This window comes from Leguminivora glycinivorella, chromosome 5 (genome assembly GCF_023078275.1).
Source record: "Leguminivora glycinivorella isolate SPB_JAAS2020 chromosome 5, LegGlyc_1.1, whole genome shotgun sequence".
In the NCBI taxonomy this organism is placed as follows: domain Eukaryota; kingdom Metazoa; phylum Arthropoda; class Insecta; order Lepidoptera; family Tortricidae; genus Leguminivora; species Leguminivora glycinivorella.
The window spans coordinates 12,877,401-12,902,039 of record NC_062975.1 but is presented as its reverse complement, the minus strand read 5'-3'; the positions used below and the strand labels follow the sequence as shown (position 1 = coordinate 12,902,039).

At 38.3% G+C, this 24,639-nt stretch overlaps 2 protein-coding genes across 2 annotated transcripts in view; one reads left to right on the top strand and one right to left on the bottom strand.

Moving 5' to 3' along the window:
- LOC125226042 (phosphoribosylformylglycinamidine synthase) overlaps positions 1-24,639 on the top strand; it is a 38,627-nt gene that overhangs the window by 5,622 nt on the left and 8,366 nt on the right. The window contains 14 exon segments of the mRNA XM_048129871.1: positions 2,863-2,999; positions 5,746-5,858; positions 6,334-6,587; positions 14,346-14,477; positions 14,904-15,032; positions 17,506-17,634; positions 18,152-18,226; positions 18,772-18,922; positions 18,924-18,961; positions 19,705-19,878; positions 20,518-20,666; positions 21,545-21,748; positions 22,540-22,735; positions 24,412-24,541. Of these exon segments, the coding sequence (XP_047985828.1) occupies positions 2,863-2,999; positions 5,746-5,858; positions 6,334-6,587; positions 14,346-14,477; positions 14,904-15,032; positions 17,506-17,634; positions 18,152-18,226; positions 18,772-18,922; positions 18,924-18,961; positions 19,705-19,878; positions 20,518-20,666; positions 21,545-21,748; positions 22,540-22,735; positions 24,412-24,541 (2,011 nt within the window).
- Positions 6,989-14,042, bottom strand: LOC125226032 (3-oxoacyl-[acyl-carrier-protein] reductase FabG-like). The gene is made up of 6 exons (XM_048129855.1): positions 13,683-14,042; positions 13,501-13,579; positions 13,046-13,192; positions 12,384-12,455; positions 8,007-8,021; positions 6,989-7,411 (listed from the first exon to the last, which is right to left on the bottom strand). The coding sequence occupies exons 1-6, from the start codon at positions 13,922-13,924 to the stop codon at positions 7,169-7,171; spliced, it is 798 nt and encodes a 265-aa protein (XP_047985812.1). The 5' UTR covers positions 13,925-14,042; the 3' UTR covers positions 6,989-7,168.

Sequence of the window (24,639 nt, the reverse complement as noted above, 5' to 3'; positions counted from 1 at the left end):
TTTCAAAATTTTTTTTTGATCGAACGGGTATAACCCCGAGATGGTCCCATTGACACCAAGTCGGGGTCTGATGATGGGATCTTGGAGAAATTGAGGGAACTCTTCAAATGTTATAGGCACATGTAATGTTTTTAGTGTATTTTTCAAAAGTTCACCAGTATTTACGCCTGATGGTAATAATTTTATGTGGCTGAGCTGATGATGGAAGGTCAACTCCTCAATGGTTAGGAGTTAAAGGATAATTCTTTCACTACTGTACATATATTCGGACCGATACATATAATATCACTAGGAATCACTAAAAATCAACAAATAAATAAACTTTTTAACAAAAAATAAAACCGCCTTCAAAAATAAGCGCATTACAAAACACGGAGAAACTAAAAAGCAAATAATTTTTAAGAAAAAAAAACCGTCGCCTTTCGGGTTCTGGTGAAAGCTACTTGCGAATGTTGGATTATGTAGAAATGTGTAAGTATTTTTTAAAACTGCTTTTAATGCTTTAATTATTAGATGGCAACACAAATGAATATACGTATAACGTTAAGGTTTGAGGAGTTTCCTCAATTCCTCATGAATCCGATTATATTATAAGAAATCGAAGCTTGACAAACTTTGACTTCAAAACTTATACTTAACAAACATAACTAAATAAATGTCACTGTTCTGAACTTAAATGCATGCTTTTCTTACAAAAATACCAAAGTCACTATGAGTGTGACGTTCAGGTTTGAGGAGTTTGGTTCTGGCCATCATCAGCAGTTCCACTGCACCAAATGTCACTGTTCTGGATGAAAGTGCATGCTGTTCTTATAAAAATACCAAAGTCACTATAAGCGTGCCGTTCAGATTTGAGGAGTTCGGTTCTGACCATCATCAGAAATTCCACTGCACCAAATGTCACTGTTCTGGACGAAAGTGCATGCTGTTCTTATAAAAATGGCAAAGTCACTATAAGCGTGCCGTTCAGATTTGAGGAGTTCGGTTCTGACCATCATCAGAAATTCCACTGCACCAAATGTCACTGTTCTGGACGAAAGTGCATGCTGTTCTTATAAAAATGGCAAAGTCACTATAAGCGTGCCGTTCAGATTTGAGGAGTTTGGTTCTGGCCATCATCAGCAGTTCCACTGCACCAAATGTCACTGTTCTGGACGAAAGTGCATGCTGTTCTTATAAAAATACCAAAGTCACTATAAGCGTGCCGTTCAGATTTGAGGAGTTCGGTTCTGACCATCATCAGAAATTCCACTGCACCAAATGTCACTGTTCTGGACGAAAGTGCATGCTGTTCGTATAAAAATACCAAAGTCACTATAAGCGTGCCGTTCAGATTTGAAGAGTTCCGTTCTGGCCATCATCAGCAGTTCCACTGCACCAAATGTCACTGTTCCGTACCTAAATGCATGCTGTTCCTTTAAAAACACAAAAATCACCATATGTATGCCTTTCAGATTTGAGGAGTTCCCTCGATTTCTCCAGGATTCCATCATCAGAACTGGGTTCTGAGAAAAATGGGACCAATCTGTATGCATATACATTCAATCAAAAAAAAAAATTTTCAAAATCGGTCCAGTAACGACGGAGATATCGAGGAACAAACATAAAAAAAAAAAAAAAAAAAAAACATACAGACGACTTGATAACCGTCCTTCTTGAGATATGAGGCGACGGTTAAAAATAATAAACCTTTGAATTCAGATTTCTTATCGGATTGCAATAATCTAAACATCCAAATTATAAACAAATCAATTATTTTTGGAGTCGGGGCCAGCCTGGGTGGAGCAAACAGGAAATAACAAGGCGACGAACAGGTCTGGTACCGACTCCAAAAATAATTGATTTGTTTATAATTTGGATGTTTAGATTATTGCAATCCGATAAGAAATCTGAATTCAAAGGTTTATTATTTTTTGCTTTTTAGTTTCTCCGTGTTTTGTAATGCGCTTATTTTTGAAGGCGGTTTTATAGTACCAGTGAGATTTAATATTTTTTTTTATACCACGTCGGTGGCAAACAGGTATACGGCCCGTCTGATAGAAAACGGTCACCGTAACCTATGGACGCCTGCAACTCAAGGGGTGTCACATGCGCGTTGCCGACCCATTAGAAACTTGTACAGTCCTTTTTTAGGGTTCCGTAGTCAACTAGGAACCCTTATAGTTTCGCCATGTCTGTCTGTCCGTCCGTCCGTCCTTCCGTCCGCGGATAGTCTCAGTAACCGTTAGCACTAGAAAGCTGAAATTTGGTACCAATATGTATATCAATCACGCCGACAAAGTGCAAAAATAAAAAATGGAAAAAAATGTTTTATTAGGGTACCCCCCCCCCTACATGTAAAGTGGGGGCTGATATTTTTTTTCATTCTAACCCCAACGTGTGATATATTTTTGGATAGGTATTTAAAAATGAATGGGTTTACTAAAATCGTTTTTTGATAATATTAATATTTTCGGAAATAATCGCTTCTAAAGGAAAAAAAGTGCGTCCCCCCCCCCTCTAACTTTTGAACCATATGTTTAAAAATATGAAAAAATCACAAAAGTAGAACTTTATAAAGACTTTCTAGGAAAATTGTTTTGAACTTGATAGGTTCAGTAGTTTTTGAGAAAAATACGGAAAACTACGGAACCCTACACTGAGCATGGCCCGACACACTCTTGGCCGGTTTTTAAGAACTCCATACTGTAGTTCATCGGATACTGTTATTTCATAACTTCAATAACTTGTACTAGTAATGATTGAATTTTACTTATTACGCAAGGATAAAATAGGTATTAGATTCAATGTAGGTATTTTTAAAAAGTAAATAAACTTATTTTATTTTTCATTTAAAACAAGTGACTCTATTCTTGTCAATAGGTCTGGCGTTCGATTCCTGGGACTTGGACTTTTACACGGATCTGTTTGTAAATAAATTGAAGCGGGACCCGACCAGCGTGGAGTTGTTTGATCTAGCTCAGAGCAACAGTGAACACTCCCGTCATTGGTTCTTCAAGGTATTTCTTTTCTTTTTAAAAACTGATATAAAGAGTAAAGAAAGCGTGCTGTATTGGTGGCAGAGTATGGTTGGCAAAAAAACAAATATATAAGTATTTAAAACATTATATACCTATACTTCACAAATTATGCATATTTATATACATATAAAGAGGATGATGATATTTATAATTACTTATCCAAATCAGTGTTGGGCAAAAATTAACTTGAATAAGAATAAGAATGAAACAGAAAAGTTATTCTCATTCAAATCGATTTGAATAAGAATAATTCTTGTACTTCGTTAGTTGAAATGGAATGCTAGTGAATAAATCATGGTACTTTTATTTTAAATGAAGAATAAAATTTGAAATAACTATTCTGGAAATGAGATTATTCTAACTAACGTTTTATTCAACTAACATGTTATTTGGAATAAAATTAATTTTGTTGTAGAATAAATATTGGTTTTGGCACATTTTTTCAATGCACTTACGTGTAAGTAAGTTTTATGATAACATTTTTTTTTTGGTACCTTTGATACGATGGTGATGAAGTGAATCTCGTAATTCTTTCATGGCTAAATGAACCCTTCGCATTAATATATCTTAAGTTTAATATGTTTTGTTTGTTTATATGAGTCGAATACATTTGATGTTAGAGTCAATCCTTCTAACTCTTCCAATCCTACTGGCAACATTTTGTATCTGACAGTATCATTTTGTATGGAGTATGACGTTGACAGGTGCAAAATGTTGCTAGTAGGATTGGAAGAGTTAGCTTATATTTACTCTATTGGTTTGATAATGAATCCAGGTTTTTATTGACATGTAGTATACCAGCGTATGGTTATACCATAAAGCAGTAATAAGTTAATTATTATTTTATTTGTTTACTCAAAATATATAAAGAGTCTAGCGAATGGTTATTGTAGCTTTTTAAATAAATGACGGCAGGTAGCAAAAAACCCTTATGTGGTCCACGCTTATCACTAAATTAGCAGAAAGTCCCGGCATTTATTTATTTTAACTTGTTACAACCTATGACTCACAGGCATTAGCAATAACAATAGGCTTAAGCCGTGGCGGGTAAATTCTTTGAATCTTTGTAAACACGTGCAGCAGGCGATGCTTCTTGTGTGCAGGTGGTGCTATTTATTTTCTTTTGTTATCAATATCATACTGTCTAAAAATACGAGCAAAATTAAATATAAAAAAACCTTTAAATCACCATGCTCTAACTTTGTAATAAATGTTGAAAGCGACATGGACAAAAAAAATGAATCGTCATAATTTAAATAATTATTAAGTAAGTACTTTGATGTCTTGCTTTAATTCAAAGTAGCCAATTATGAGTTCCACTATACACTGAAGGTCAGTAACGTATGCAGTACGTACATATACTGCAAAAAACTCCATAAATATGTATACATACTTTATGGCTAGGTACAGCATGGTTACACTGGTTCTCAATGTAAAAATAATACGAGGGCCAAAGCAAATAACGTTCAATTTACAAGATTTCATTAAAATAGCATAGTAGGTATAAATTAGACCAGAGTACTAGAGTTTCTACCTGTACTGTACGTAAATATTACGTAAGTTACATTTACCTACTCCGGCCACCCGCACTATATTCTTATTCAGATACTTTTATTCTAAATAAAAAATGATGAATAAATGTAATTGACTAAGAATACGTTATTTTTATTAAATTTTCCCACATACAAATTATTCCCGACGAAATTATTTGAATAACTTTGACAGGAATAAAATCGAAATGATTTTATTCTTACTAATCTTCATTCAAATAATGATTTTATTCTTGAGTGCCCAACACTGATCCAAATTAAATTGAATAAATAACTAAATTTTGTTCAGCAGATTTGGCTTTCACTCGTTCACGTCGATTAGAAAAAATCCATTTCAAATAACTAAATGATCTTTCTACGTTGACACAAGTTACAGAAAGGTTGTTATGAAATCTGGGTATTGTGTCAAATCCATACTGTGAATGAAGATACTGGGATTATTCGTGCACTTTATTACACTCCTCCGTGCTCGTCTTACTTCGTGCACTACTTTTGACTTGAACTACTTGAATAACAATTTTAGATAGTCGTATCTAGAGTACATTTGATTATTTGGATTAAAATAATATACCTACACTTCGCGTAATGTATTTTTATGAGATAATTAATGTCAATTGACGTATATTGTTTTAAAAATATATAGTTGGTCGGAAAAGGCTTTGTACCGTAGAGGTGTAATCCTAAGAAGGTGAGTATTTATTTTGTAGCTAAAAACAAAGTAAATATTTAAATGTAAGTATTTGTTTCTTTTGCCAACCGTACCATTTGCCACGAAAAGTGCACCTTGATCTTTAATAAAGAGTATGATAACTGGAAACAATATGAATAATTTAATTAATATAATTATGGAGTACAATAGGTAGGACTTGTGGCTTTTTGGTACGTTGCCATCAACACCCCTTAGTAGGAAACTATTGATACTAGATAAGTATAGAATCGATTGGCATCAAAAAAAGTTTGTCACTAACAACCCACTACCAAAAGACACCTTGTATTTAATGAACCTTATTATAATGTATGTAAGTCAATTTTTAACTAACTTGATTTTGACCGGACTAAAATTTTGCCAAAGGTGAAGCAAGTCATAGAACTCATAGAGTTAAAAATATTGATCGTATCCATAATATTTGTATGTATGTATTGATAAATCCTAATTTAAACTGTATTATTTCAAGGGCAAAATCATTCTAGACGGCAAAGAAATCAACGAATCGTTGATTGATATGGTAGCTTCCACTCAAGCGACGTCGAATGATAACAATGTCATTAAGTTTGGTGATAACAGCAGGTAAGAAATTACTGCGTATAAGTAACGTGTACTTATAAGAGGGAATATTTTTTAACACAATTATTTTCTCGTACTTCAGATCCTTAGGGATATATTTGGCTAATTTCCTCTTAGCCCTTGTACCTATCCAACGAACCAAGTTTAATAATTAAGTATTAACTAAGTTATAAAATTTGATTTTTATTTTCCTCGTTGAATACCGTTCCTTGTGGCTTTCCATGCCTGAATGGTGCTTCTGCTTCGGGTGCGATAAGGTTCTTTCAATCTGAAATTCTAACTTAAATTTGATAAAATGGTCCTTATTGCTGTCGTAGCATACACCTAAGTGTATAAGGACCCTTTTGGCATGTAACTCCGCAATCCATTTGCTGTTTAGTCTTCCTAACCAACCTTGTCGCATCGTGCATCGACGAGTCATCTTGAATTAATGAATTAAACGATCTACTATTAATACTTACATAACTTTCCATTACAGTGCCATCAAAGGATTCAAGCACACAAAACTAAAGCCGACCAACATCCGAGCGCCATCCCAAGTCATCCCAGAAGTGACTGAATCTGACATCATCTTCACAGCGGAGACCCACAATATGCCCACCGCGGTCGCTCCGTTCAGTGGGGCTACTACTGGGACTGGTGGGCGTATCAGAGATGTGCAGGGGGTGGGCAGAGGAGGTCATACTGTTGCTGGAACTGCTGGATATAGTGTTGGCAACTTGAACATTCCCGGTAAGAACATAGTTATTATAGAATATGGACATTATGCTTTCCGCGATCGCTCCATTCAGCGGGGCTACTACAGGGACTGGTGGGCGTATCAGAGATTGCAGGGGGTGGGGAGAGTTGTACCCGGTAAGACCATACTTCAGTGATGGCTCCTTTCAGTGGGGCAACTTCTGAGGGAACGTCATACCTACTGCTGCTGAATGTATCCAGGATATAAAAGTAACTTTAACATACAAAGTAGGTAACATTTACATTGAAAACATGCCTATTATAAAATCATATCGTTAAACCATATCGTAGTATACCTATTAAACACTAGTAGCCGTGTCGGATACAATATCGATTTATGTAGATATCTGTGTTTACATTATTGTGTGGGTAGCTGGGTAGTAAGAAATGCCTCACTTTTCTATCGTCTTTTATTCAATATGCCATAATTTCAGTGCAGAATTAAAAAAAACTTACAGGTATACATTAATGGTTCGCTCGCCAATATGAGCTAAGCGAAGCGCGAGGGCATTAGGTACCTATCCATTCTCGAAACGGTTTTTTCAACCTTCTTAACTTAGCGTTTAATTATAGCATTATTTTTTCTTAAACTGCTCCTTAATATGATTAGACTCCACGGACAACTCTACTCCCCCATCGACCTTAACCACAGTCCCCGTGACCAGGTCGCAGTCCTCACTGGCTAGGAACACGACCATCTTAGCCACGTGCTCGGGCTGACAGACGCGCCCCATTGGTATGCCCAGCGCCATGTTGGCTAGGTATTCAGAGTATTGCCCGTCGCTCATGCCGGTTACGGTCTGGACGAACTCACTGACCTGTAATGATACAAAAGATGTAACAGATCTCACATTTTAATTTTTTTATAATTATTATTTGTTAATGCACATGTTCTGATGCACTTGTGTTTTATCCATTCAATAAATATTTATCTAGTCTGTTTTTAAAAGAGTTCACTGTAGGTGCACTGATTACGGTTTCGGGCAAACTGCTCCACACTCTCACTACGCGGTTAGACAAGAAGTGAAGTCTAGGTCTAAATACACATCAAAATGGCATAGGTACCTAACGTTGCGGGAAGCGCATGTTTAACGCCGTGTCTACTGTCTAAAACAACCGCGCTTAATATTTGCGTATACCCGAAAAAGGTTATTGGCAATGGAAAATATGAACCAAGTCATGGCTACTACTCACATGGCTTGGCATGCTTTGCCAAGGCATGGCAATACTACGCAGAGTGGAAAAATGCCGTTATAGTCATACATCTCGGATCATTACCCTATCCATTACTGCTTATTAATCTTATTATTTATTATTGTGTTATCGAATTACGTACTTACATTTATCTCAAACTTCTTCAAGACGCGTAGGTTGGTATACTCAATAAGATTGTGTTCTTGCATTTTTACTTACTGTGACTCCTGGGCTAGTGGGGACGTTTATCGACAAAAAGAGGCCAAACCTTTTTTTTCTTGACCAAAGCATGAAACTTGGCACAGTTGTTCCTTATATCAAAATAAGCCGATTAAGATCGGGAGCCTTCGGGAGCCTCCCCCCTGGGGCTCGGGAGGGGGGGTCAAAGTACCGCTTCACCCGGCTTGCTTTGAAAAATTCTAACATACCCCGTTTAGTTCATAGGTCATGTTTGGTATCGTTTTCGAGTAAATCAATAACGTAGAATTCATTTTTGGTACTAAAATTATAATTTAATGGTAAATAAAATAAAAAAAAATGAAAAGTTTGAAATTTTCATCTATGATTTACAAATTCAAGTCATCATAAATGTCAAACTGTTTGCTTTTTCTACAAATAAAAAATATGATATGAAAGCCTATTTAATATAGATTATGAATAATATAACTTTTACCCACCTTTACTAACGTTAAGTTTTAGAAAAAAAATCTTTAAGCCGCGCGGCGTCCCGACGCCGCGAGCGTAATTTTAAAATGCCTTTATTTTAAAAAACTCTATTAGAACCCGTTTAGCTATTAGGTCATGTTTAGTATCGTTTTCGAGTAAATAAATAACGTAGAATTTAGTTTTGGTACTAAAATGACCATTTAATGTTAAATGAAATTAAAAAAAAAAAATCTGTGAGTTGCAAATTCAAGTCACCATAAACGGTTTGCTTTTTCTATAAATATAAAAATATGATATTAAAGCCTATTCACAAAGGATAGTACGCGTTCACCTACGCGAGCTTATACTGTGTGCGGGGAACGCGCCTCTTTCATATATTTGATCGCCAGTGTCAGAGGTGTGTTAATGCATAAATAGAAAAAGATTCATTATTATTGACTCCGGTGTCGACAACGGCAACACTCGGGTCGGGCCACACGATCTAAAGACCGACTGTACCTGTTATTTATTCATTGTAGTGAATCCTGTAAGAAATTTATATAATAGTATTTTATACAATCGTGATATAATACAAAACTTTTCAGTCGAGTACCATGTGTAGTACGGTACGAGAGTGAAAAGCTTAATTATATCACTATTGTATACAATACTTTTTCTACGAGTCTATCTTCATCATCAATGGACGGAAATATCACCATTCATGCAAGTTAAAATTAATGTCAATAGAGTCGTTCACCGTTGTATCAACATCGAATTACCTAGCAACCAATTGTTTGTAATAACCGTCTCTGATTGGCCGATAACGCGACAGATAAAAAAATGTGTTTCAGATGCAGGAAAATTTGCCAGATATCGCAAATTAGTATAGAAATTGTATGAAGTTCTATTTTTGAAATTATTTATAGTTAACTAAAGTCAATTATAATGAGCTTATTATAATTGAGTCGGAACTGCCATAGAGTATCCAACACTGAAAAGTTAGCACTTATAGTTTAGTCTGTGGTGTCCTAATTGACAGATTACTCATACTCATACTCATACTATACATTCCCTTCGCAGAGACATAGCTGGGTACATATGCAACTACATAAAGAGGGCTCTACCCTCTTTATGCAGTTACTGCATAAAGAGGGTAGAGCCCTCTTTATGTAGTTACTGCATAAAGAGGGTAGAGCCCTCTTTATGTAGTTGCATATGTACCCAGCTATGTCTCTGCGAAGGGAATGTATAGTATGAGTATGAGTAATCTGTCAATTAGGACACCACAGACTAAACTATAAGTGCTAACTTTTCAGTGTTCGGTGTTTGCAACCTGATTTACATTTACATCTTGTAACTTCTAAGCATATACTGGCCACTTCAGTGTTGCCTGACTGGGATGGAAGGAAGAAGGAGACGAATGGGTACCACACTACCCATTCGTCTCCTTCTTCCTTCCATCCCCAAGAAGACGGACTTGGCAAATTTTGGTGTGGCACCAACGCCTGACTCCAAACAAGAACGCCCTGAGTCCCATTTCTCAAAACTGAAAGTTACAAGTTACAAGCGGAAGTCTCTTTGCAACTTGTCATATTAGACATTGACAACCAGTTGAAAATTGTAACTTGTAGCTTCGAAAAATGGGCCCCTGGTACACTGTGCGCAGTATATGCTGATGCAAGGCAGCCTCTGAAGGAGGTGTGTTCTCCAATTGTCGATCTTTTCTGGTACCTAAAGAGGTAGGTACTTCGACCACTCATTCACCGTTACGCAACGACTTGGTCTGAAACAATATGTGCATTATCATTTTAGAGTCTACAACTATCAAATTACAACTTTTTGGTGGATCACGTAACCTTCAGTATTACCCACTTACGTTACGTATCATACAAAATTATTACAAACTTTAGTAGAATCTGATTTGCCTCTGATATTGCTCCATCTTGTAATAGTTTGACACCTTGGGTGGCCTGGCTAAGCTTCAAAGCCAAAAGAAAACGTTTCTAGATTAGACATAGTATGGGATAGGTACGATAAACGCAGCTTGAAACGATCAACAAGGGAGAAACATGGCCACCCAAGACTTCAAACTATTACGAGATGGAGCAATATCATAGATAGGCTAATCAGATTCTACTAAAGTTTGTAATTATTTTGTATGATAGGTAAGTGTGTAATAGTGAAGGTGATCCACCAAAATGTTGTAATTTGATAGTTGCAGAATCTGTTTAAATAAAATGACAATGCACATATTGTTTCAGATCATGGGTCCTTACGCAGCAGTGAATGAGTGCCGGAAGAACCTCTTTACTAGAAAAGATCGACACTTGGAGAACATACCTCCTTCCGAGGCTGCCTTACTTCATCATATACTGCCATTTGTCTAAGACTGGGGCTAAAGACATGCCAACCACACCCTTGCTGCCGACGCATTAGGACACCACGGACTCCACTGCCAGTCTAGTGCTGGCCGAATTTTGTGACACGCTGCACTTAACGATTTTATCCGCAAGGCTCTCGGCACAGCGAACATACCGACAACCCTCGAACCTGTCGGCTTGTCAGCAGCAGACGGAAAGCGGCCTGATGCTCGCTTTTGCCTTGGTTTCTGGGACGACCCTTGGCGCGTGACCTGTGTGGATACCTTGGCTCCGTCCAACGTCTAACGTTCGGCCCAGAAACCAGGGACTGCTGCTGCAAAACGCCCAGTTTAAACGCGCAAATATGCATTTTTAAAAAACAACTACATATTTGCGGCAATTGCATTTGAAACATTTGGACCATGGTCATTAGACACCAAGCAGTTCGTGAAGGAAGTTTCCACCAAACTTGTCTGGGTGTTTGGTGACATACGCATAGGCTTTTACATCATATTTTTTATTTAAAGAAAAAGCAAACAGTTGACCTTTTTGTTGACTTGAATTTGCAAATCATAGATGAATATTTTTTTTTTTATTTATTTACCATTAAATTATAATTGTAGTATCAAAAATAAATTCTTTGTTATTAATTTACTCGAAAACTATATCAAACATGACCTAATAGCTAAACCGGGTCTAATAGAGTTTTTAAAATAGAGGTATTTTTAAATTACGCTCGCGGCGTCCCGACGCCGCGCGTCTTAAAGTAATTTTTTTGTCGAACTTAACGTTTGTGAAGGTGGATAAAAGTTATATTTTTTATAATTTATATTAAATAGGCTTTCATATCATATTTTTTATGTATAGAAAAAGCAAACAGTTTGTCATTTATGATGACTTGAATTTGTAAAGCATGGATGAAAATATCAAATTTTTTAATTTTTTTTAATTTTACTTACCATTAAATTATAATTTTAGTACCAAAAATGAATTCTACGTTATTGATTTACTCGAAAACGATATCAAACATGACCTAATAGCTAAACGGGGTCTAATAGAGTTTCTAAAATAAAGGAATTTTAAAATTACGCTCGCGGCGTCCCGACGCCGCGCGTCTTAAAGTAATTTTTTTGTGGAACTTAACGTTAGTAAAGGTGGATAAAAGTTATATTTTTTATAATCTATATTAAATAGGCTATCATGTCATATTTTTTATTTATAGAAAAAGCAAACAGTTTGTCATTTATGATGACCTGAATTTGTAAATCATGGATGAAAATTTCAGTTTTTTTATTTTTTTTAATTTTATTTACCATTAAATTATAATTTTAGGACCAAAAACGAATTCTACGTTATTGATTTACTCGAAAACGATACCAAACATGACCTATTAACTAAACGGGGTAAGTTAGAATTTTTCAAACCAAGCCGGGTGAAGCGGTACTTTGACCCCCCCTCCCGGGCCCCAGGGGGGAGGCTCCCGAAGGCTCCCGATCTTAATCGGCTTATTTTGATATAAGGAACAACTGTGCCAAGTTTCATGTTTTGGTCAAAAAATTTAAGGTTTTTCAATAAACTCCCCAGCTAGGCTCACTGCGTTGACTCTTACGCCTTTAGGAGCCAACTCGAGGGCGATCAGTCGAGTGAAATGGTCAAGTGCAGCCTGTTAAGAAAAACAGTTATATTAATGTTAGCTTGGTTTTAGCCATTATAATGGCTAATAGACTCAGACCCCAGAGCCGCCAGACCTTCCTAATTTTAACAAGGATTAAACTTTGGGATAATGTACAGTTCGTATCAACGTTTACTGTCTGCATATTAGCCAGTTCCGACCGTCGGCCATTTTTTTTGTTGCAAGCTTAAAAAAAACACAAACTTTCCTTGTATTCTCCAGATTAATTTTTATACATGTGTTAGAAAATACTGTTATAAATTGATAATTATCATTTCTTGACCATTTCCGCCGACCTTAACTTTTACCAGACGCTTGAAAGTCTCTCTAAGTTATCCTAATTTCTCAAGAATCTCAACAAGCAACAAGCACACCTTGGACACTGGCGATCAAATATATGAAAGAGGCGCGTTCCTAGCACACAATCTAAGATCGTGTAAGTGAACGCGTACTATGCTTGAATGAGTGAAATATGACAGGTCGACTGTTCGCCTTTTTGACAGGCGGTAACTGTGAAGTAATCGAGAGGGGGTGGGCGGCACTTTCAGCTTTATACTGTGCTACAAGAGAGGTTTGTTTACCTTCGTCATGCTGTAAGGCAAACCTCCTACCAACACTGAGGTGCCCATGACGCTGGATATGTTGACGATGTTCCCCTTGGTTTCGATGAGCGAAGGCGCCAGTAGCCGCGTGAGATTGTACACGCCTCTTACGTTCGTGTTGAAAACCTGTAGGTAAAAAAAAACCCAAGATATCGCCCATGAAATTGGCCTTGTACGTCGATTTGTATGTTTCAGACAGGATTTGGATCAAAATGGTGGCCATGCACTATGACATAGAAAGTCATGGATAAATATTCAATTTTCCATTGATGTCGAGAAATGTTACTTTAATTGTTTCTAGTTTAATCTATGGGAGTTTGAAGGCATTGACATTTTAGCAAAAAAAAAAAGCAAAGCCTAAGATGGACAGAGGAACATCATGAAACTACGGTAGTTGATTACCGTCATAACCTTAAAACAATAAAAATACATGCCTTGTCAAAAATCGCCATGTCCGTATGCAACAAATCCGTGCGTGCACCAACACCTGCATTGTTTACCAGGACATCTAATCTGAAATTAGGTATAACATCTCTCAAATGGCAGACAAGCACTTACTAGTTGGGTACACATATTACGACCGCATATCATAAGATATTCAATAAAAACTGTATACCTTCCATAACGCTCCAAAGTTTCCTTAACCGTTTTCTCGCACCCTTCATCAGTTGATAGATCCGCCACGATCTCCAGAGGCCGTTCGTCCTTCGCGCATGCGTCTGCGGCTGCGCGTAGATTCTGCGCATTGCGATCGACAATCGCAAGTCGCGCTCCTCGCTCAGCGAACAGTAGGGCTATGGCTTTACCTATTCCCGCACCAGCGCCGGTCACTAACACCACTTTGTTTTTGAAATTCATTTTAAATGCGCTGATTGCATTCAATTCACTTCAACCACTGTGCGTATGTGTAGCCCGTGTAGGTAGCCAAAGATCGAATGATCGAGTTGAAAACAGCTTGCGAATGCAAGATAATAAATAATACTCGTAAACAAAGCGTGTAATAGTAATAAATGAGAATAAATAAAGCTTGTGAACGACTACCTACTTTATCACTAATCAGTAGAGTATAGTTGATTTGGTAAACAACAGGTGGGTAACTTATCCTACGTTTCAAAGGAAATAATTGGAGGCTTAATTATTCACGAATATCTCGTTTAAGAGCTTTACGCCCCACATCACCCGACGATGCAACCGGCCCTTAGTGTCTAATCGGTGGTGACTTAGAAATAACTACCTACTTGTAAGTCTACGAAAGCAGTAATGACTGAATATTTTCTAGGCTATGATCTGCCGTGGGAGGAAAAGAACTGGGAGTACCCGAGCAACTTCGCCAGCCCGCTGCAAATCATTATCGAGGCCAGTAACGGTGCTTCTGACTACGGCAACAAGTTCGGAGAGCCGGTTATTACTGGTAAATATTTCGACTTCATGTTCATTACGATAATTACGTTATCAAAGCGGACCCCAAGCTCTCATGAGCCGTGGCTAATGCCGGGATAACGCAAGGAGGATGATGATGGTCTATATTGGTTCTATGTCTCGCTCATTCGCAATTTTTCGGAAAAAATCGGAACCTATCTTGTTTGTGTTTTCTTTATTGTAGCGTAGCCCCCTCTTCTTTGGATACCTGGAGCATTATATTTAAAACTATTGAAGTGATCCAAAGTTTTGCTAGGTAATTATTGAATATGGGATGTCCACTTTTCACGCCTATATTGTTAAAATTAGACGTCTTTTTCTACTGACAAATGTCGCTGTGCCAGAGCTTAGTGACGCGATAAAATTACTGTAAACATTCGTCTAGTCGAAAATAGTAACGTGATTTGTTGTTTTCCAGGATTTGTTCAGTCATACGGTTTGAAAAATGGTGACAATGTGCGTGAGGAGTTCGTAAAGCCGATCATGTTCAGCGGCGGTATTGGATACATGCCGCATTCCATGATCAAGAAGAATAAGCCAGACAAAGGTAACAATCGAATAAAACATTTACAGTAAACAGCACTATAGTTTAAAGAAAAAAAAAACTATTAAATGTGTGTGTATTTTCGAGCAAAACGTACTTATTGCACAAAATAATCTAATATATTTAACTATACTTATCGTTGTCACCTTTCGTGGCTTATGTTAAGCCCTTTCAATATCCGGCGAACTCCTGAGAGTTCGCTTTCCGCAACTTTGAGAGCACGTAATTCCTAACCTAACTATCATTTGACATTGACCTGGCTACCGATTGACAATCCAATCAATTTGCAAATTTTATCGTTTATCCATGTTTATCATTATCAGTCTCGCTTTAGCTTGCTTACTTTACCAATTTTTTTTTAATTAGAAAAACTGCACAAATTGCACTGCATTGTGTTTGCACTGGTTTTTGCGACTTAGTGTATTTTTAGCTGTCTAGCCAACTGTCGTAAAGATAAAGCAATGAGTGTTAGTTTATCTGTCTTTTATGTAGGCTTTTAACGATCTATGCACGACACGGTAAATGACGAATAACAACACGGGAGTAGAAAAAATATTTTTCAGTACAGATGGTGTTTTTTTTACGCACTAGTGCGAGAAGTGGTTCATTATATGCCAGGTCGAAACTTCAGAGGCTCATCTGTACTGAAAAACTTCGTACGATACACGTGCGAAAAGGAAATTCGTAACTCGTGTCGATTTAAAACACTCCCTTCGGTCGTGTTTTAATTTATCGCCACTCGTTTCGAACTTCCTTTTTTACGCACTTGTATCGTAATGTACTATTACAGTATACTTTACTTTTATTTAATCAGGCAAAAACAACGTCAGCTATGTTAGTCTATAGATTATCTGTGCTTGGCGTCATTCTGCTGGAAAACAACATTTTCTGACATATAAGGCACAAATGTCATTTATGATTTGACAAAGAGTTAGGTTAGAATCCTTTGAGTTCTATGACGCCACTATCTTCGCGGACAGCGTTTACGGTGTACAAAAAAAATGATATTAATTTTTAGGGTTCCGTACCTCAAAAAGGAAAAACGGAACCCTTATGGGATCACTCGTGTGTCTGTCTGTCCGTGATCACAGCCAATTTTCTCCGAAACTACCGAACCGATTAAATTTGGCACACATATGTAAACCTGTGACCCAAAGACGGACAGGTAATTTAAATTAAGAAAATTCAATTATAGGGGCCACTTTTGGGGGGTAAAAGTGAAAATTAAAAAGTTTCTAGAACTATATTGTGTTACATATCACATGAAAGAGTTTTTTATAAGTATTTCAAAAATATTTTTTTTAATAATTTTTAGTAAAGTAATTTAAGAAAATAGGCAAAAAATGACCACCCCCCCTTTCTCCGAAACTACTAAGCGTAAAGTTTTCAAAAAAATACACGAGATAGTTTTCAATCTATAGATTACAGGAAAACCTATTAGTAATCTACAGTAAAGCGTAAGTCGGACTTAAAAAAAAAACTCAAATTACGAATTTCACTCACTGCCGCTGCAAGCAGTTACCAAATCTCTTTAAATTGTGTGAGCGCGTTTGAATATTACATATAAACTCAGTTCTGTTTCGTTTTGTTCAAAATATCGATTATTCACAAAAATGACTTAAGTTCCTACTAAAAAGGAGGCGCTTAAGCCCTTCTTGTAGTGTACGGAACCCTTGCAATGCGAGTACAACTCGCACAGCTCGCACTTGACCGGTTTTAGTCAAAAATACGTAGTCATCATGCACTTTAAATATCTCAAACCTATAAATATTGGTTTCTTAAGTCAAATTTTATAGAAAACAATCATTTATTGTGCCAATTTCAAATTATCTAAACACAATAGGCTAGTTTCCTATACTTAAAATAAAATATTTTATGCACTGCACGAAATAAAGCTTTAATAAGTCAAAGAGAAAGATAAAAAGTAAATTAATTGACCGTGACGTCACTCCTCAGTATTTCATAGTAATTCCATACTAGCAAATTGTTTTGACAGTTCTTAAAAAGAAGCTGATTTGACTAGTAGAAAACTAGCCTATTCTAACATTATGAGATGAGATACAAGCGTGTTCATTTATTTTTGTTCGCGTGTCTAAAAGTAACCGAATGCGACTGCGTCTATTTACATAGTGTTTTCATCATCTTATCTTCGATGGAGTAAACTGTAAAACTACATTTTCACAAAAATGTTACATTATTCGATTCACGCCTGGCCCCGTAGCCGAATGGCATTTCTCCGACGCCAAACGAAAGCGATACGCCGCTGGCTCTGTCGCGCCAATACGCAAGCGCGATAGAGATAGATATCTACTAGCGCTTCGTTTCGTGAGCGTTTCGTGAGCGATTGTGCCATTCGGCTAGCCACCCTGTACTCCCATAAGGGGTAGGCAGACCCTAGAAACTCTTAGCAATTAAGGGGTTGAAATAAAACTAAAAAGTGATAATGCATTGTACGTTGTCCATTATTTCTGTGCAGGCATGCTTCTAGTGAAGATCGGAGGGCCTGTGTACCGCATTGGCGTCGGCGGCGGCGCGGCGTCTTCCGTGGCGGTACAAGGGGGTGACTCTCGCGACCATGCGTTGGACTTCGGGGCCGTGCAGAGAGGTGAGTCAATTACGGTACGATTCATATAGCATAGATACATAGACAAGGAACGGGCTTGCGGTTTGGCCTTATAAATAGCAGTGGCGGAGCGTCGATACAACTCGATTCCCAACGGGTTCCCTAAAATTCTCTAGTATCTGTTAGAAGTCCATACAAAACAGATGCCAAAAACCCCTCCGGCTTTACCAACGAAAATGTTCACGCCCCGCCACTGATAAATAGGTAGTGGCTTGCGAAGTTGATGGTTCTGGGTTCAAATCCCGGGAAATTATTTGTGTGATACACACATGTTTGTTCCTGAGTCATGGGTGGTTTCTATAATTATTTTGTATATAACCTCCTTGTGCTCTATATGTAGACTCTGTCTTCGGGTCATTGTCCCTGGCTTCGAATTTCGAGGACATTTATCTGTTAGATGCGTTTGAACAATTTTTTTGTGAGCGCTATTCGTATTTGGATACATATCTTATAAATAGTATGGATATATTTGATCTATTTGATCTTCTTTGTTTCCCAGGTGACGCTGAAATGGGCAATCGTCTAAACAGAGTCGTAAGAGGATGCCTTGAGGCTGACGTCAACCCAGTTGAGTGTAAGTTTTATTAATTGTACTTACTTATAACAATTGCGCGGTTAATTTCGTGAACTCCTGAACTTGTGTCCTTCATACTGTCAAGTCAGGTTCGTGTGAAATGTAAAACCCCGTGCGTATGTGGTTTGTTCCATTTATCCGCCAAAGTGATCCTTTGGCGTGTGACGTGTTCCCAGAGAAATACGACCTTTTATTAAACGTAAAACGTTCTAATCGGTGAGTCCAGGCGTGGGTGGTTCGCCGATCAGTCCATAAAAACGGTTGAAAACACACTATGATTTCTAATAACCATTGTTTTATATTTTAATCCATACTTAATATTATAAATGGGAAAGTGTGTGTGTCTGTTTGTTTGTCCGTCCTTCACGGCAAAACGGAGCGACGAATTGTCGTGATTTTAAGTGGAGATAGTTGAAAAGATGGAGAGTCACATAGGCTACTTTTTGTCTCTTTCTAACGCGAGCGAAGCCGCGGGCATAATCTAGTATGTATATATTTCTTGTATTCAATATTTTAGTATAATAAAACTGTCAATGATCTTCCAGCGATCCATGATCAAGGCGCCGGCGGGAACGGAAACGTTTTGAAAGAGCTCGTGGAACCCGAAGGCGCTGTGGTGTTCACAAAAGAGTTCCAGTTAGGAGACCCTACTATCACTACCTTGGAGCTGTGGGGCGCGGAATATCAGGAGAACGATGCTGTTGTGCTCTAAGAAGAACAGGACTGTTCTAGAAGGTACTATTTATATTCTTGCGTTGCATCCTCACTCTTTATATGGATTAGACATATATTCATGATAGCGTCACTAACTGTCCAAAAGAAAAAAAGATACACCAAATACTGTGGATTACGGAAAATTCATATTTAGTCCACCTTCAAAAGTTACTGGCAGATAGTCGATGTCAAGGATATTGTTCACATTTTGCATCTTATTATATGGTATATTGGTTAAGGTCTTCCTATGTACATTTCTGAGGTTGTGCAATAGTATATGTATTGTATTGTGTACAATAATGTATTGGAGTGACCAATGTTTTCGAAACATGTTTACCATACCTCCTACCTCCGCCTTACATAAGACCGCAGCCAAATAGCACTAGACCCTACTCATAGTGCTGTGTTCCTGTCGGTGAGTAAGGCTGCCAGAGCTCAACGAGGGTGCGGTGTGCTGGTGACGGAGGGTCCTGTGGAACTAATTTGTTCCGTCTATTGTTCTTTGAGTCGTCGGCAACCCGAACCCTTTTGAAACGTCACTCTTGAATCCATACTATAATATTATAAATGGGAAACTGTGTGTGTCTGTTTGTTTGTCCGTCTTTCACGGTAAAACGGAGCATTGACATGATTTTTTAAGTGGAGATAGTTGAAGGAATGGAGAGTGACATAGGCTACTTTTTGTTTCTTTATAACGCGAGCGAAGTCGCGGGCAAAAACTAGTTATTTATAAAACATATTCTAAACATACGATATTATTTCAGAAATCTGCCAACGCGAGCGTTGCCCAGTTTCCTTTGTGGGTGAAGTGACTGGTGACGGCTACATGAGTCTCGTGGAGGGCCCCTTCAGCGACCAATACCTCAGTAGGAACGAGAGACTGAAGCCTGAGGTCAAGGCCAAACTGCCGTACGATCTCCACTTGGAAGCTGTCTTAGGTAATACCCGTTTTACTTCCTATCGAAATCTCATGGAACATAAGTAAAAGTAACAAGACAAATAATGCATTTCAGTACTGGGCTTGAGGTAGGTGTATTTTGAAAGTAGGTAAATAGACACTAATCGGCAGTCTGTTTTTGCGAGTTCTTCGTAATAAATGATCCATAGGTAGCGCGAATGAATGGCATACTATACCGAAATACCAACAACAAATAAATACAACTAGCATAGATTGATGACCTCTTGCATAAAATAATATATAGCCAGTTCTTTTCAATTGACTATACAGAGCAACTCCCATTAAGTTTGTACATTTGGATCATGTCTCCGATTTGGATAAAAATTGGTAGGCTGATAGAGTCCATGATGCTGAGCAAGATTCACTAGGTTTCCCAAAATGTCCTATGTAGTTTGTATGACACCTTCCTTTTTTGTTACCAGATTTTCGGTAACAAAAAAAGAAAGTTTCATACAATCAACCTAGGACATTTTAGGAAACCTAGTGGATCTTGCTCAGCATCATGGACTCTACCAGCCTACCAATTTTTATCCAAATCGGAGACATGATCCAAATGTTCAAACTTAACGGGAATTGCTGACATACTAAGTTAACGTATTAATGTTAATATTTTCTTCAGGAAATATGCCAAGAAAGACGTTCGACTTGAGACAGGACAAGACAACCAAGCTGCCACTCTCACTGCCAAAAGATGTTACCGTCAAAAGTGCTTTGGACAGGGTCTTGAGACTCGTCAATGTTGCTAGCAAGAGATACCTAACGAACAAGGTAAGACTACTAACATAAATTGATATAGTCCGGAGTGGATTGATATGGTCATTGGTCGTTTTATTCATTACAATTAGGTTCCTGGAGAAACTAATTGGTGACACCTGTACTAACTCTGACTAAAGAACCTTATTTAAATCAGTTTATGAAATCCGTTGTTAGTAATAACCGTATGTCATTTCAAAACTTACTGTCCTTAATAAGTGGCTTTCCAACTCAGAAGAGTCCTTCCTTATGTTAGTATAAAAAGGATTGCCTGTGTGGTGACGGGTTAAGAATTTCACCACCTCTTTTCTTCCCGTGGGTGTCGTAGAAGGCGACTGTGGGATATGGGTTAAATTGTGGCGTCGGCGAGAGGCAATGTCACAGTTTCGGTTTCTTTCAACCCCTTATTTGCCAAGAGTGGCACTGAAACGAGTAGTTTCATGTGCTCTGCCTACCCCTTCATGGGACACAGGCGTGATTATATGTATGTATGTATGTAAAAAGGATGTTTTCATTTGAAATTCCAACAAATACGTTCTTATTGCTTTTGAAGAATAGGGGTCCTTCTGTAATGAAGATGTTCTGAGATTAAGAGGACATTCCCTGAAGGTAAACACGGACACAGAGTAGTAGCAATCCTAGACGTCACTTGTCTAACCACGTAGTGAGAGTGTGGAACAGTTTGCCCGAAACCGTAATCAGTGCACCTACAGTGAACTCTTTTAAAAACAGACTCGATAAATTTTTATTGAATGGACAAAACACAAGTGCATCAGGACATTGACGTGTACGTATCAGCTTTAAGCTGCATTAACAGATAATAATAAAAGCCAGATATCATATTACAAAATTATGCCATACCATGTTTTCAAAATATCCATTTACGTTTCAAGGTGGACCGCTGCGTCACAGGCCTAGTAGCTCAGCAACAATGCGTGGGCCCTCTCCACACGCCTCTAGCTGACTGCGCGGTCATCGCCCTGTCCTACAACGAGCTCGTCGGCTCCGCCACCTCCATCGGAACTCAGAATATAAAGGGTCTCCTTGACCCTGCTGCGGGAGCGAGGCTGTCACTCGGAGAGGCCCTTACCAATTTGGTAAGCTATTAACCCTACTATTTCATTCATTATATACTACTGTAGCCGACTATGACTATCAACGAGCGGTTTAGCTACCTCCATCGGGACTTAAAACATTAACCCCCTTATTGATAAACGTTCACTAAAGTTATCAAGCCGATAAACTTTGTTTGTCCCTTTCCGACGTATTGGTATGATAGAAAGGGACAAAACGAACTTTATTAAAACATTAACCCCCTTATTGATAAACGTTCACTAAAGTTATCAAGCCGATAAACTTTGTTTGTCCCTTTCCGACGTATTGGTATGATAGAAAGGGACAAAACGAACTTTATCGGCTCGATAACTTTAGTGAACGTTTATGCTCGAGCGTGCTGTGGGTGCGAGGCTGTCGTCGGAAGAGGCTCTTCCCAACTTCACAGCGTATGGTGCTCAATATGCTATCGAATTGTAAGCTTAATTTCCCTGTCTACGCGGTCTCCACAAACTTTATCTGACGTAAGGTTATCGCCAAGATGTCACCCATGTAGTAAACGATCCGAATAACAACAGAACAAACAAAAGTATGTTCTTTTAATGTACGAATCACAAGCTAGATGGCGCCGTTTCTTATATTAAAATTTTTAGATGGCGCTATCAACACCAATAGTTCATCTCTTCATCATAAAATGTAATATTTCTCGTTAATTTCAGGTCTTCAACAAACAAAAGTATTTTCTTTTAATGTACGAATCGTATGCAAGATGGCGCCGCACAGTAAAAACGCTATCAAGAGTTCATTAAATTGAATAAATTCGTGTTAATTTCAGGTGTTCGCTGGCATCTCATCGCTCGAGGACGTGAAGTGCTCGGGCAACTGGATGTGGTCCGGCAAGACGGGTGGCGCGGGCGCCGCGCTCGTCGTGGCGTGCGGCGCCGTGTGCGCCGCCATGCGCGAGCTGGGCGTGGCTGTGGACGGCGGCAAGGACTCGCTGTCTATGTGCGCGCAAGTCGCTGGCGACACAGGTCAGTGACCCTGTGGGTGTTAGTAGGGTGTGGGATAAGGGAGCTGGGAATGGCTATCAATGGAGGGAAGGGCTCCCTGTCTATGTGCGCGCAAGTGGCTTTAGTAAGCTATTGTCTTAGCTTATTAGCACATACTTAAAATGCAAAATTTCAAGTCTGTAGGCTGTAGGTCATTTAGTTCCGAAGTTAAGCGAAAGAAAAGTTTCGCATTTATGACACTCACTCATGATCATCAGAATGGAATTAGTAGGTACTTCCCATAAACTCAGGGAGCTGAAATTTGGTACAGAGTTATGGTTTATTGGCCACATATAGGAAAAACTATAAAAAGTAGGACAATCCAAGATGTGGAGTACCTGGTGACCCTGATTAGGAAACACAAGAGCCCAACCAAACTATTGGAGATCGACATACCGCCTTTACAAAAAAACATTCGACTTGGTGAGCCGTTTCATTTTATGCCCACGTTTCTACAAAAATAAGTGAAATCCCACCAAAAACATTCTGTAGAAAACAAGCCAAGTCTCGATGGAGTTGCTTGTTTATCTCTAAAAAAGTAATGAAATATTGACTAAGTCGTGCCAAATCTAAGGTTCCTTACTGCGATTTCTTTATTATTATAGTTAATGTTGTGTGACTTGGCCGTTGAAGGGTACACAAGGGTACAAAACTAGGTGCTCCATGACACCATGGCACCAATCTGTCGCCAGAACCGCTACCCTTCAACGGCCAAGTCACACAACATTATCATTAGATTTCATTACTTTTTAGAGATAAACAAGCAGCTTCATCGAGACTTGGCTAGTTTTTTACAGAATGTTTTTACAGCCAAAACAACATATTGAAATTATTTTACCCTAAATTTATTTTTAACAAGCAGAAACGTCTGCTAACGATTCTAAACATTTTTATATTAAAGTAAAAAATGGAAAAATTTACGCTTCCGGCGGGACTTGAACCCGCATCATTTGCAATCCGTGCAAGGCTCTTAACCAATTGAGCTACGGAAGCCACGTTTTTTCTTTAATATAAAAATGTTTAGAATCGTTAGCAGACGTTTCTGCTTGTTAAAAATAAATTTAGTATGGGTTAGCACATTGTTACTGGTGAATTCTCAATATAACTTGAGACTCCAGTGCCGTTACAAGATGTAATAGTCTGTCGGTAGATGGCGCTAGACGTCACCCCAAGACGTGTGTACATAAGGAAAGGCATGGAAAGATTTGCGATGTCCGGCGTGGCTTCCGTAGCTCAATTGGTTAAGAGCCTTGCACGGATTGCAAATGATGCGGGTTCAAGTCCCGCCGGAAGCGTAAATTTTTCAATTTTTTCCTTTAATATAAAAATGTTTAGAATCGTTAGCAGACGTTTCTGCTTGTTAAAAATAAATTTAGTATGGGTTAGCACATTGTTACTGGTGAATTCTCAATATAACTTGAGACTCCAGTGCCGTTACAAGATGTAATAGTCTGTCGGTAGATGGCGCTAGACGTCACCCCAAGACGTGTGTACATAAGGAAAGGCATGGAAAGTTTTGCGATGTCCGGCGTGGCTTCCGTAGCTCAATTGGTTAAGAGCCTTGCACGGATTGCAAATGATGCGGGTTCAAGTCCCGCCGGAAGCGTAAATTTTTCCATTTTTTCCTTTAATATAAAAATATTTTACCCTAATTTCAGTACGCTCGCCTGGAACCCTTGTAGTTTCCACTTACGCGCCGTGCCCTGATATCACCGTCAAGATTGAACCGGCACTGGTAGCAGAGAACTCTGTGCTCGTTCACGTGCCCGTATCCGCTGGCAAATACAGGTAAAACTATCATATTTATATCGACCTCCACAAAGCATTTTTTCGGTTGTGAAATATAGATCACAAGCATGCGAGAAAAGCATGAGATGACTTGATTT

Excerpts from the sequence above, each read along its gene's own strand:
- LOC125226032 (XM_048129855.1), bottom strand. The coding sequence starts at position 13,924 with ATGAATTTCAAAAACAAAGTGGTGTTAGTGACCGGCGCTGGTGCGGGA. Across the intron at positions 13,580-13,682 it reads ACTTTGGAGCGTTATGGAAG|ATTAGATGTCCTGGTAAACA; the intron begins GTATACAGTTTT and ends ACCTAATTTCAG. Across the intron at positions 12,456-13,045 it reads TGCCTTACAGCATGACGAAG|GCTGCACTTGACCATTTCAC; the intron begins GTAAACAAACCT and ends TTTTCTTAACAG.